A 14,404-nucleotide genomic window follows, 5' to 3' on the forward strand; every position below is an offset into this window, starting at 1 on the left:
TCACTAAAGTGTAGAGAGGTCCATTTGACTTGTGCAGTCTTTGGTCAACGTTTAGTGGAACAACAATTCAATTCCAAGACTATTATTCTATTACAAGCACTAAAATCACTTGGGATATTTTCCCTAAAACAGTGCGGAGTACAATGAACAAATGTAATTGGTGCTATAAAATTATTCTAATGACCAATCAATTACACATAGTCAGTATTCAGTGTAATACTTTATTTTCTATTGTATTAAACAAAAGCCAAGAAAATATCAAGTTAATTTAGAAGGCAAATCTTTACTCCTTAAAGAAAAAATACAAACTGTAGTACTTTTATAATAGATCATTATATTTTACATAATATAAACAAAAATCACTAATGTGCCTATATGCTTGGTTTCCTTAAACTATAATGAACCACAGAATGGGTGGAAAATGCGTTTATTTTTTTGGGTGCAAATAATAAACATCTTGGAAAAACACACAGCATGCTTTTTTTTTTTTTTTTTCCCAAAAACTGTCTATGAACAGGCATTGACATAACCAAGTTTTAATAACCACCTCCTCCTCCTCCTCGCCCAAAGTAGCCACCTCCATAGCCCCCCCTGCCACCACCTCGCTGGAATCCCCCAGATCCTCTGTAGCCCCCTCCACCAGATCCTCTATAATCTCCACCACATCCTCTGTAGTCTCCACCAGATCCTCTATAGTCTCCACCAGATCCTCTATAGTCTCCTCCAGATCCTCTGTAGTCTCCACCAAAGTTTCCCCTAAAACCTCCTCGGAAACCTCCTCTGTAACCACCACCACCTCCACCTCCACCGTATCCTCCTCGATAGGAGTTGGAGCCTCCACCATAGCCTCCACCTGCTCCATAGCCACCGCCGCCGCCACCACCTCCACCACCTCCATAGCCTCCACCACCAAAACCTCCACTGCTATAGCCACTACCATAGCCTCCAGTGCCATAGCCTCCACCACCATACCCAGAAACTCCCCTTCTATATCCACTGCCATTATCATATCGGGCCATCTTGGGAGGACGTGGACCATCTCCATACCTAGGAAAAGCAAAAAACCACCATTTTAGTATATCTTATTTTTTTTCTCTCATATGTACACAACCACGTTTATTTTGTAAAAGTGGGATCAAACCAAGTTTTATACATGTTAAGCACTCTACCACTGAGCCACACCCTCACCTCAAAATACTTTCAATACTTCTGAACTACTCAACCAAATGTACACATTTAATTGTATCTGAAAATTTAATGCAAAAACAGAAGACAAATGCACAAACACAAACAAATGAAATTAATGTGCAATTTTAGAGAGTATTTACAGGTAACAACTGGAAACAGTCTAAAGTTCTTCCTGGCTCCCTCTCAAGTCTTGAATTTTAGAAGTTTTGACCTTATAACTTAAAGATGGTTCTCTTTTTTTTTTTACTCAGTTCAATACAGTGTCCTAAGAAACTCAAGTATTAAAAACATGTATTAGGAAGAGGTTGTTCCTGGTACTGGCAATAAACCAAATATTTGGTGTTTATTATGAAATATTCTCCTGCATTAACTCAGAAATGTTTTCAAAAAATGTCTTTTGGCAATCTGTTTTCCCTATCTGTTTCAGAGGGCAAAAGATAAAATTGAGGGCTAAAGAAAAACTACACATAAGAAGATACTCTGAATATTTTGAAGACTGGCACTAGCAATCCAACAGCTGTCCAATTCAGAAGTAACCGCTATGGTCTCCGGTTCATCCCTTTACTGCATCGTTCATCCATATTAATCCACTGCTCAACTTCTATTGATCTTACTGCAAATCTGTTCAATCTAGTAAAATCCCCATTGCAGCAAAGAAAACCAAAGTAGCACTGAAAAAATCTGCCCAAGATGGGCACTGTGGTGCACTCCTATAATCCCAACAGATGGGGAGGTTGAACTCGAAGGATCCAGGTTCAAAGTCAGCTTTAGCAACTCAGCAATGCACTAAGCAATTCAGTGAGACCCAGTGTCCCTAAAACCGAGGAGGTTTTAGGGGAAACTAAATGTAGGTAGTGGTTAAATCCTCAGTACTGACATGAAAGAAGTATGCTGATATAACACGTCTCCAAGTCAGAAATCATACAAATTACAAAATGTCACACAATGAACAAAATAAGTAAAACTAAATGAAGACCACTTGGGTGTACATTTTAATATTGTGCCTTTTCCGTAGGTATCAAATAGTCCCAAATAAGCTGAAGGCAAAGAAAAATGGGAGGCAAATAAAACATTTTAAGAATGATTTCATGTTTTCATACTCTTCTATTTCCTGTAGATAAACCCTAATGCTTTAAAGAAGGAACAATTGAACCCACCCACATTCTTTTCTTTAGAAATGCCAAAACAATGTTGTGATAAGAGGAATTTCTAAGTTATGTCATTTACCTGTTAGGCGACTCATTCTGGCCTATGTATGTACACTTAAGGTTCTTTTCCATCTCCAAGAGACCAGAAGGGGGGAGGGAATAATATTCTTTTTTTCAGAGTGTTGTCCAACTATTTTTTTTTTTTCTTCTTTTTCTCAAAACTAATTTTGTATTTAGGGTTTGCCTAGTTCTATCAACTAACTCTGGGAATACTAGGTCTACAAATGAAATTCAGCCTCTGCTTGACTCAAAGAGAAATGAATACGCTACTCACCGTGCACTGCCAATCATAAGGTTTATACCGGCAGCTGATGGCCGAGAGATCTGGCGAATCATGTTAAGCATATGTTCATTTACAGGGTCCAACTGGCTGATGATATTAGGTTGTTTGCTTACTTCAACAACCAGAGCTTCCATTGCTGCCCGGAGGGCAGTGATGCAGGCAGCAGCTTCATGGGATATTTGCAGCCTGATCCTAAAATAGAAAAACAAAAATTAAGACAAGGAGTACAAACAACGGAAGACTAGTATTCCTCAAATCCACAAACACCTAGTCATGGAATAAATCTAACTGCTTAACAAGTACAAATGCTACAACAGTGTAGACCCAGGCTTATGCAAACACAGGTATGAGGAGTAATAGTAATCAGTATTAACTTCTTAAAAATCACTGCTAGCTACTGGGAGTCTATTAGGCAGAACTTGTTTCCAAGAAAAAACAAAAACCAAAACAAAAAAAAAAAAAAACAAAACTCAATGTTGACGGTGAGGAAGGAGATCAGTAGTTAAGAGTGACTGCTTAGCATGCATGAGACCATAGGTTCAACCTTCAGCACCATAAAAAAGAAAAACAGAAAAGAGTTTGAGAATGACTGTCCATCAAGCTCCACTCCATTTTTGCCAAATGCACACAATCTCTTATTCAATAGAGAACACAGTACCCAACCTCCAATTAGAGGCTGCTTTGGTAATGACAGTATTCATGGTGACAGAAGTGACAAATCTATAATTCTACTGGGACAGTCAATTTAAAATATACATAGGACGATACTATTATCAACATTTACCATTCCCCATGAAAAGATAATGTTATAAAGAAGCAAATTTGGTCCACTAAATCTTGAAAAGTTTACTTCACATTTAAGTCAAAATAGAGCTAAGTTTTGGCACATCTCAAGTCTAAGAATTCAGTCTGGAGGTCATATCTGAAAAGCCATACCAGTCATCTACAAACACAATCTGCCCATCAGACTGGACTCTCTTAGAAGCAAAGAGAAGCAACTGCAAGGGGGTGACTAAGGTCATGCCTTTAGCAGAAATGGCTCGGGTTCGAATCTGCAAATGGAAAAAGAGGCAAGAGGAAATGGTTGATTATCCTTTATGATATTAACAACCTATGCTGTGAATATTAAAATTCATGTTCACAAAATTTCTAACTTTTCTAAATTAACTTTACTTACTTTTTCACCAAATACAAAGAATGGAGAAGGGTACTTCATGTCTTGGCTGCTAAAAGGACAATTAACCGAAGATTTGTGGATGAGTGCATTACGCCCTTCAGTAGTAAGAATCTTTCTCTTTTCCTTATGATAGCATACATTAGGGTACACGCCAAAGGCCAGGAGAGAAATAACAACATCCAAATTATTATCTGGTCCAGTGTTAGTAAACACTTGTGTCAACAAACAATCTGTTGAAAAGAATGGTTCAACAAAAAGAAAAGTCAGATAACTGGCAAATCCTCCTATTAACATGCAAACTAAAGTGTGATACTTCCCAGGTTACGAATAACCTTGTTAAAAAACTTTCTTCATGGCATCTTACAATCAGGTTCAAGAAGGCCAAATTATATCATGGACAAGTACAAATATGTAAACAACAAATTTCATCAATATGTACAACTGTAGTGCACCAGTTTAAAAAATAATTTAATGCTAAGTGAAATAAGGCCATCTCAAAAAAAAAAAAAAAAACCAAAGGACAAATGATCTCGCTGATAATTGGATGATGATACATAATGGGGGGTGGAGGAAGGCAAAAATAGAGGAAGGAGGGACTGTATAGAGGGAAAAGAGGGATGGGAGGGGTGGGGGGAAGGAAAAAAAAATAACAATGAATCAAACACCATTACCCTATGTAAATGTATGATTACACAAATGGTATGCCTCTACTTCATGTACAAACAGAGAAACAAGATGTACCCCATTTGTTCACAATTAAAAAGAAAAAAAGATGCATAGTATAAACAAACAAAAAAAAATTTAGGGAGGTGGGAAAAAAGATTAAGTTCCAGGAGAAATTCTGCTAAGTCCCCACAAGAAAACTAAAACATCTCTTCTAGACAAAACCACAACAGATGCTAGGATGATTGCTGAAAACAAAATCAATAGTCTACTCTCTAAATTAGCATTAAACTGATAAGATCAAAGTATTTATTGGCTATTATTAGGTAGCTATTACTAATATAGAGAAGATGGATTTAGTGAAAATCTAACAGGATAAAGGCACCCATTGGAATGAGGGCTTGTTTTCACCCAGACTACACTTTTTGAGTACTTGATCACTAATAGAAAGCCTGGCAGTGAAGGGCTAAGATCATAGATATATTTTGTTCTGACTAAATCTGAGTTGTAATTTCACAACCTCCTAATTAAATAAATCTGGACAAATAATTCCAACTCTGGTGTCAGTTAATTATCTACAAAATGGGGCAATAACAGCTGCTCCTCAGGAATTTTTGCAAAGAATCTAGTGCATAAAAATGCCTTTTCACCTTCTGTTGAAAAGAAATCAATAATTCAGTTTACAACAGACACCATTTCATTAATGTACTTTTGCCCAACAACCTTCTTTCTTTACACTAAACATGTCCTTTTTCTACTTCTCAACATTTAGCCTAGCGTGAAAACGTAAATTTAAATTTTACTTTAAATCTCAGCTACCCATGGTGGTATACATCTGTAACCCCAGCAAGCTATGCCAGGAGGATTCCAAGTTTGAGGGTAAGACCAAACAACTCAGAAAGACCCTGACTCAAACACGCACTTTGAATTTAAAAATGAACACACATTGGACTAATTAATCACTACTCAACATGCTTTTAACACCATGATTTTTGTTTCTTTAAAAGGTCATCTCCATGTTCAAAGAACTAAGAAATAACTAACTGGGAACTGAACTGGGAACACAGAAAAAAGCACATGATCTGAAGTCTGAAGGTTAAATATTCTGTACTGTAAGTGTGTATGAAGTGAGTATATCAACATCATTTCACAAATAATTTTAACACAAGTCTTACCTTCCGGAAATCCAGAATTAATCAGAATTTCTTTAAGCTGAACTTTAGCTTCCCATGTCATTCTCAGTGTAGCCATATTGAGACGTTTGTGTTCACAAAACCGTATCTCTGCTTCTTCTCCACTCATTCTAAGATAAATTGGAATAATAAGTCATTTTCAAAGAACAGAGAACTCCACACAGATCAGAAAATAAACAGTTCACCCAATTTTTACATAACATCTTTCAAGCCCACACCTCGCATCATCCCAGGCTTGGAACACTGACAAAAGGGCCACATGATCAGAAAATCTGTTTCCAGCAAAGTTCCGATGGATATAGCCTAGGCGCTTCCCCTCACTAATGAAAGGCTCAGGAAAGCAGGTGGCTGCAGAGATGGTGCACACAGCATCACCCACACTGAAAAACAAATTGACAGTTAAATTGAGACTAGATCACAACCTTGGTGCCAATAGATAATATTGTTAGCTATGTATTTGAGTCTTTATTGGCCACAATGGTGCGTTTATTAGCACTGGAACTGGTTTTAACAAAGAGCATTTATATAACCCTTCATAAGAAAATAAATTACTCGTGACAACAATGGCTGCACAGCTACAACAAATTATGACCAAAATTCACATTTTATCCCCATTCTTTCTTCAAAGTCCTGGGGCGTGCCCTTCACTTCTGAGTACTTATCCCTCCCTCCCCACCCTGGAGAAAAGCACTGGAAGAAAAAAATCACTGGTTTAATAGTTCTCTCAGTATCTAGATTATGTCATGTCTTTTTCCTTAAAAATACTTATTTTTTTCCCTTACAGATCATCTTGCTTTTATGGGGAGTGAATTATGATTCTGAGTATGTCATTCCACCACTATCAACAATACAAAGTACTTACTAGAAAATACACCCCATTATCATCATTTTGCCAAAGCGAGGCTCAATGGGGAGCTTAGCCAGGATTCGTCCCAAAGGAGTTAACTCATCATTGACATCTAATGCATCAAGCTCTGTAGAAAGATTATTAGTGAGCAGAAACGATAATGAATACCCTTAAACATAAGCAAAGATAAGATTTTCTTTGTACAATAAGGCTGGGATAGGGAATTTAAGACTCCATTATTTAAGCCAACTGACAGGACCATGTCCATAGTCAACAATCCCCCACTGTGGCCCAGTACTGTGGATTGAACACAGGAATACTGAACTACACACACCGGCTTTTTTTTTTTTTTTTTTTTTTTTTGAGACAGGTTGTCGCTAAATTGCCAAGGAGAGCTGGAACTTGTGATCCCTCTTGTCTCAGATTCCCAAGTAGCTAGGATTATAGGTGCGCAGCCAATAATTCTTTTCACTCAAACTAAATTGTGGAGTGCCTAACATGAATGACATACTAGAATTAGCCTGAATTTCACACAACAGGTGAACGATAGATTCAAAACTTGAATGCAGATACTTCTGGCTCCAAGACCCTTATTTTTCACCAAATTATAAAACCTTTCTAATATACTTGAAAAGGAAACAGATGTTCTAAGGCATATACATATAATATGTCATGAGTAATTCATGTTCTGGTCTTACTGAGATGACATCCTATCTTTCTTATTTTCTGATGAGACTTCCATTATCCCCTTCACTCCTCACATTGTTCATTATAATACTAATTCTACTAAAAAGGTAATACTACAGAAGTCTAATCACCATAGCGCTTGTTGACTTTATATTCATTCTTTTTAAAAAAAAATTTTTTTCAGTTGAAGATAGATAAAATACCATTTTTATTTATTTTTATGTGGTGCGGAGGATAGAAGCCAGTACCTCACACATGCTAGGTAAGTGCCCTACCACTGAGTCACATTCCATTCAAGGACTTTATCTTCATTTTAATTCATTTGTTTAAATATTATCAGCTAGAAGACTGATGATCTAATTAATGTGTGTGAGCGAGTCTGTATTCACAGGTACCTCTAAGAGTGTGCTCTGCTTCAATCACAGCATCCAAAGGTGGAGGTTCAATTGCCTTCGCCAGGAACTGGCCAATTCCTCCTAGACGCAGAAGTTTTATGCTCAAAGCAATTTCATGCAATGGTGTTCGGAACATCTCTGGTGTCATGTGGGTTTCAAGTCTAAGAGGAAAAAAATATATAATAACTATCCTTGAGCACAGATGTCAGTCTACCAAAATCTTTGCAGAGATATAATTTGGAATATTAAGCTGCCCTTTTTCTTGTTTTCAATTGTCATCAAGCCTTTTATAACCCACTACAAACCCTATGTGGAAAGGTAGTAGTGATTTCTGACCTCACTCTACAGCTTCATGAGTTTTTTCAACTGAGGAGTGAAGGAGGATGATAAAGCTATACTAAATTCCTTATTACTCCCCATGAGGGTTAAAAAATAGTAGCAAGACTTTTTTTTTTTTTTTTTCCTTCTTCTGGGAGATGGGGGAAACACAACCTTTCTACACATCTTCCCCAAGCTCTAAGGACATATAATTCTATTATCCCTGGAAAAGGCCACACAAATTAGCCTTAAATTTCTAATAAGTTATTAACATAAATTTATAATGCAAACAGCAAATGTTGACTGAGATTACAGTGTAAAATGCACTGTTCTAAGCATCTTATATTAATTCATGTAATCATTAAACCAAACTCTGTCAGATGACATAATATCCTCCATTAAGGATGCAAAGTACCACCTTAATCTCAGTTTATAGAATGGGAGAAACAAAGGCTTAATCAGTGTAAATGTGTAGGATTATTCAATGGATAGGAACAGATACTACTGAGCTTCATGTCTCTGCATTTCTAATTTAGGCTCACTTCCTATAAACTGGTCCTAAAAGATTCAGGGGAACCATTTATAAATAATTCTAACACTGCTGATCTAAGTGTCTAATAAGACTTAGATCAGCTTAAATTAAGTTCACATAAATGCATACAACATCTTTTCTTTCACCATGCTGAGCAAAGAGAAAAAAATTCCTCAAAGGTAAATTTATGTCATTATTGATAGGTTGTTAAAGATTTTCAAGAATAACTACATTTATATTTAGTTCCAAGGAAAATTTAATGTTTAAAAAAAGAACTACATGTTCTCCAAACACTAACCACTCATTGGTCCACTTCTAATGCCCATTTATAAATTTATAGGAGCTGAAGAAATAGCTCCTTTGGAGAGCACTCGCCTAGCATGCCCAAGGACCGCAGTTCAAATCCCTGGCCACTCAAACAAACAAAACAAAAAAACAAAAAAACTATATAACTATAAATTTATAAAGTTACTAATATAAAATAAAATTAGAATCAAAATGTCTTTTCTTCACCATATCATGTACACTTATTCACCCAGGATTTCTTAAATAATACTGTTCCGGGGTGGGAGTGTGGTTGTGTAATATAAATGGAAATGGACAAAGAATTAAGGGTTGAATTTGAGTCCTGATTCTCCAGTCTTTGTGAAGTCAGCTGAACTCCCTAAGTTTTAATTGCCTTATCAGAATAACATCCTATATTTCTCAGGAACATGAAATGCATTATAAAACATGAATTCAATTGTAATAATACTGAAAAAAATACATATTTTAACTTTAGAAAGTTAACCACTTCATATCAGTAATTCCAAAGTGACAAAGTTACGTGTATACATATTCTTTTTGTCAAATAAGCCAACGTCAATTTTGTCTTTTCATTCTTACCACAACTTAATTATCCAAGCTAAGCTTCCTTCAATGCGTAACCATAGGCATTTATGCTTCAAGTTCATGTAAAGAGGAAGTATTCTTTAATTTTCATTAAAAAGTTAATCTTGTCTTACCTCTCAAATCGAGCTCGACTACACAGGTGAAAACAGAATCCAGGCCGTACCCGACCAGCTCGACCTTTCCGTTGCTCAAGGTTTGTTTTCGATGCCCATACTGTAGCATAGTTGGTCATATTGTTGTGAGCAGTGAAGAGTTTCACTTTCTGCCTAAATAGGAGAGACAAGTTAGTTCTAAGACCCACAACTACTACTAAAGACTATATTCGTTAGGTAGTAGATGCTTTCCAAATAATGATGCCTGCTCGTATCTATTTGTGACAGCACAAATAAGACCCAGCAATTTGAACTATACTCGCCTACCTATCAATCTAGAAAAAGGCAAACACACCATTTATAACCAGGATTGTCTTCACAGAGTTACATATTGTTACCTCATCAAAAATTAGTATGATACTACTATACCTACTTACAAGGTTACTTATAAACATTAAGTGAAGCTAACTGTAGTAGTACATTTCTTCTGTACTCCCAGTTTAATGACTGAGGCACAGGACTTGGCAACTAGTAAGAACCCAGTCTTTAAGAAGGACAAGGGATGTAGCTCAAAGGTAAAGTGACCCTCGGTTCAAACCCCAGTATCCTCCCACACCCATTAAAACTTACCTGCAAAAATTTAAAGCATATAAATGAGATCTGATACATACATAAAAGTTAAGTGATAATTATACAAGTTAACTCTATGCCAATATTTAATCCAACTATTAGGGTTTCTATGATCTAAAGTTCATAAACTGAGACAGAGTACATGGAACGTCTCATACCATACCATATCAAGTGGTGCCTACGGAGTATATGTGAACCTGACTTACACCTGTAGGTAAGTCAATAACTAAATGACTGGGATTGGTACAGAAATGCTATTCACCATTCTGTAAAACGTGCAATGGCAAATCATTTTTAATTGTCATGATAGACTGATGGACTCCATATACAGAAGGAACACAAGGTTGGCAAGACAATCAGGTTTGAACTTTGTTAGGATCCTATGCAAAAAGTCTTCTTCCACATTTCCCAGGCTTAACTCATATCAAACGAAATCCGTTGTTTTGACCTACAGTATTGTTATGTCTAGGGCCTTGTGCATATAAGCAAGCACTCTACCACTAAAATATATCCCTTGCTGTTTTGATTTTGAGTTCTCTTACAAAGTTTCTAAGGTGGGCTTTGAACTTGTGATCATCTTGCTTAGCCAGGCTCCTAAGTATCTGGGTTTACATGCATGTGCCATCATACCAGAAGTCTTTTTTTTTTTTTCTCCCTTTTTCTTTTGGGCATTGAACCCAGAGCCTTGACCTTGCAAGGCAAGCATTCTACCAACCAAACTACATCCCCAGACCTCCCTTTTGATTCTTAAAATGAGTATGTACTTCATAGGTAGAGTATTTGTTATGTGCTAATTATTGGTCACTTTCATACAGCAAACAGGATGCTATTAGCTTGGCAGAGGTCAATGAAAATAAGCAATGGGATGCAGTTTTAATGACAGGCTTTTAACTTTCTGCCATAACCAATTTGTGATGATCAACATAAAGAATCATCATTTACCTCTAACCAGCATGCACAGATGCACAATAATTTTCAAAGTACAAGAAGACAGGTGTTCAAAAATAAGGTATTTTTGATTCTGTACACAAATAGGTTCCATGGAAACTTACTTGCAAGAGTCAATAACATAAACAACATCATTAATAGTAATGCTTGTCTCAGCAATATTTGTGGACAAAATGACCTGCAAAAGATTTAAAAAACTGTACTTCAGAAAAACAGACACACCTGAAGCAATCATGTTTACAAAGCAAATGCTGTAATCTTTAAAGAAAAAAAATCTCCAGTAATCTTAAAAAACAAAAAATACCTACTGAATAGATGGAGAAACCTACTAAGCTTAGAGGAGACTACTATACATTTTTCCTGCTCAACTTAGATGGCTTACAATTATTTTGTTGGCTTTTAACATTTATTTAATATTTCTATCCTTTAATTCCATTACTAATATTTAGTGTTTACCTTGGTTACACCAACTGGTACAGGATCAAATACTTTTCGCTGTTCCTCTCGAGGTATCTGAGAGTGCAGAGGTAGAATCTGATACCTATGAGTTCCTGTAACAATACAGAAACTTTTAAGAACTACTAAGAAGAGCTGTTTTAAAACTTCATTATATTTTTATTCATAACAGGGACAACACTAAGTTTTCTGTTTCTAAATATTGGCCTAAGGCACAAGTACATTTTCATTCTGAAATATGTGAAAAATTCGCAAGATTCATACCAAAATGTGGATTCATTTCCAAATGCTTTTGCATAGTATAAATCAAATTCCAGCCAGGTAAAAAAACCAGCACAGCGCCAGGAACATTAAGGGTTTCAATGTACTTAAGAAGAGCTTCAATGAGTTCAAAAGGAGTTTCCTTTTCATTCAATTGAGACATGCTCATTTTTGTTTCTGGACCATATTCATCACCACAGATCAGGTTGCAGTTTGCCTGCAGAAAAGCATAGGGATGGCATATTTTGGATTGTTTCAGTAACTACAGCTCATGAGATAAATCATCTAGATTTGTTCTTTTTTTGTTTGTTTTTCGTTTTTTGGTGCTGGGGACTGAGCCCAGGGCCTTGTGCTTGTGAGACAAGCACTCTATCAACTGAACTATATCCCCAGCTCTAGATTTGTTCTTTATGTTCAAAGAATACCTCAAGTTATTACTATTAATCCCAAATGAATAGTTGTATTACTAACATTAGAAAAAAATGTACTTTCATGAATATAAAGATTAAACTGATAAACTAAATTTTTCTAAGGACACTAAACTTAAGCACAAACTTTTATATGACTCCAAAAGCTACCTTCAAGTGTATTTCTTTCCTATAACAATTAACTCTAGTTTCCAAAAATACATCCCTTACCAATTTACAAACTACAATGATGTCTGATTCCCTATATCTGTTGAAAATTATGATGTGTCTTTTCTAAAATGTGCCTTAAAAATCATTGATAAACCAAAACATCAATAATGAGAAATAAAGTTGTTGTAACTGGTTTTTCTCTCCTGCTGTTTTCTAATTTGTTCCTTCTATTTTGGTACTAGGAATTAAAACCAGGGGCACTTTACTACTGAGCTACATCTCTAGTCCTCTTTGAGACAGTCTCACTATGTTGCTGAAGCTGCTCTCCAACTTGCAATTGTCCCTCCTCAATCTGAGCCCTGAGCCACCTCTCCTAATTTCCTATTTATTTATAGTAAATCTTCTGTTAATAAGGCATCTAGTCTCATTATTTTCTATAAAATTTTAAATGCTGGCTGTTATTAATTTTTGTAACAGCAATTAACAAGAGCCATTTCCTCAGAAATATGGCTTCATTTGTTAAAAACTTATCTTCCTTCCTGTATCCCCAATTTAATCCTCCATCTCTAAAATTCAACTTTGGTCCTCTAAATTTTGGAAAAGAAAGTCCTTTCTACAAAATGCCTTTTCCTCTCCTCAAGTTAAATAGTAATATGTTTTATCTAAAAGGAAGAAAACAGATTATGGCCTCAAAATTCCCCCCAAGTTATTTGATGTGACAGGGAAGCAGAATCTAAAAAATGTCAAGCAAGTCATTGATTCAAAGGATTGAAAGCCTGTACAATTCCTTTTGTTCATAGTGACTAGGAAAGAAGATAAAAACTGTGAAGCTAGTTTCTTTGTCCTAATGTATGGCTTTACCTTCTTAAAACCTTGTTTTATCCCAGATCTTTTATGAGATACTCTTGGGCAGGGAACTTCATAAAATAATGAATTTTCTTTAATCTTTCTTCAAAGTCAGCTTTGAATAAAACCTATTTTCCTACCAATTTGACTTTCAATATTTGAAAGTCAGCAAGCATTGTGATGTAAAAATTCCATTAGATTTTTGGATAAAAAATGGATTTCTGTACCTTTATTTGTCCACCTATGAAACACAAAATGTCTCCTTTCCTTTTTCTTCCTAGGAAATTATCATTATTCCAAGTTTAGCAATCTCTTCACCCGGTAATATCCACTGCCCCACTGCCTCTTTAATCTGTCACCACAATTACTGTGTTTAAAGTTAGTACAGTGGATCACCTAGTGATCATGTTATAACAAGATTCTAATTCAGTAGACCTAGGGCGGGGCACAAATTCTGCCTTTCTACCAGTTCCCCAGATGTTCTGGTGCACTTTGAGAAACACCACCATATAAAATGAGTCGTCTCTAACCACGTGTGGTTTTAAATATCACATTTTTTTTCTTCTGGCCTTAATTAACATACAGTAGAAAAGAGCCTGTCATTGAACCTACATCAAATAATGCAGAAATAAACATTGAAGTCAATTTTTCATAGTTTTCTATAATTACTAACCACCATGTTTTCATTAAAATTGTTTTTCTGTATTAAATTTGTCCCCACTGAAAATTCCTCACGAAATCCACTTACATCATCATCCTCACCACCATCATCCTCCTTGTCCTTCTTTTTCTTGTCCTTTGGTGGGGGAACAAACTGGGTCATCTGAATACAATCTTCCAGAAAATATTCTACAAGGGGTAATCCAGTTAGTTATGTACACATGATCTATCAACTTTCAGAATGTAGTAGCGTTAAATTTGTTTAATTCCTAGCTGAAAGTACCTTAATATCCTTCCAATATGACTCTTCGCAACTTCCAAGATATTCTTATAACCTTTTATCTTAACAGACCTCAGTGCGCCCCTCCCCTTACATCCTGAAAATCATGTATTATGCAAGTTCTCACAAAGCCAATTGAGGTTGTTTCTGCGCCAAACATTCATGGAATGCCCACTGTGCATATGCACTGGGTTATACCTCTCATGGTATGAGGGTTATTTATGGAAATAACCTCAGTACAGCAGTATCCATAATCTATTCTTCCTCTATC

At 36.0% G+C, this 14,404-nt stretch overlaps 1 protein-coding gene across 4 annotated transcripts in view; it reads right to left on the bottom strand.

Annotated features, from left to right (window-relative positions):
- Nucleotides 1-201: 201 nt before the first annotated feature.
- Nucleotides 202-14,404, bottom strand: part of DHX9 (DExH-box helicase 9) — a 40,579-nt gene continuing 26,376 nt past the window's right edge. For 3 of the 4 annotated variants that reach the window (XM_079106944.1, XM_079106945.1, XM_079106947.1), the window contains 13 exons: nt 13,942-14,042; nt 11,773-11,986; nt 11,509-11,603; nt 11,157-11,230; nt 9,496-9,648; nt 7,642-7,802; nt 6,575-6,686; nt 5,931-6,092; nt 5,695-5,822; nt 3,857-4,086; nt 3,616-3,731; nt 2,671-2,871; nt 202-1,047 (listed from right to left, as the gene is read on the bottom strand). In XM_079106944.1, the coding sequence (XP_078963070.1) occupies nt 537-1,047; nt 2,671-2,871; nt 3,616-3,731; nt 3,857-4,086; nt 5,695-5,822; nt 5,931-6,092; nt 6,575-6,686; nt 7,642-7,802; nt 9,496-9,648; nt 11,157-11,230; nt 11,509-11,603; nt 11,773-11,986; nt 13,942-14,042 (2,258 nt within the window). In that variant the 3' untranslated portion in view covers nt 202-536. Of the gene's footprint in view, nt 1,048-1,098; nt 1,899-2,670; nt 2,872-3,615; nt 3,732-3,856; nt 4,087-5,694; nt 5,823-5,930; nt 6,093-6,574; nt 6,687-7,641; nt 7,803-9,495; nt 9,649-11,156; nt 11,231-11,508; nt 11,604-11,772; nt 11,987-13,941; nt 14,043-14,404 lie in introns of those variants that run through there. The other variant, XM_079106946.1, reaches the window with a different exon arrangement.

Source organism: Sciurus vulgaris, assembly GCF_902686455.1.
Source record: "Sciurus vulgaris genome assembly, chromosome: 12".
Taxonomy (NCBI): Eukaryota; Metazoa; Chordata; class Mammalia; order Rodentia; family Sciuridae; genus Sciurus; species Sciurus vulgaris.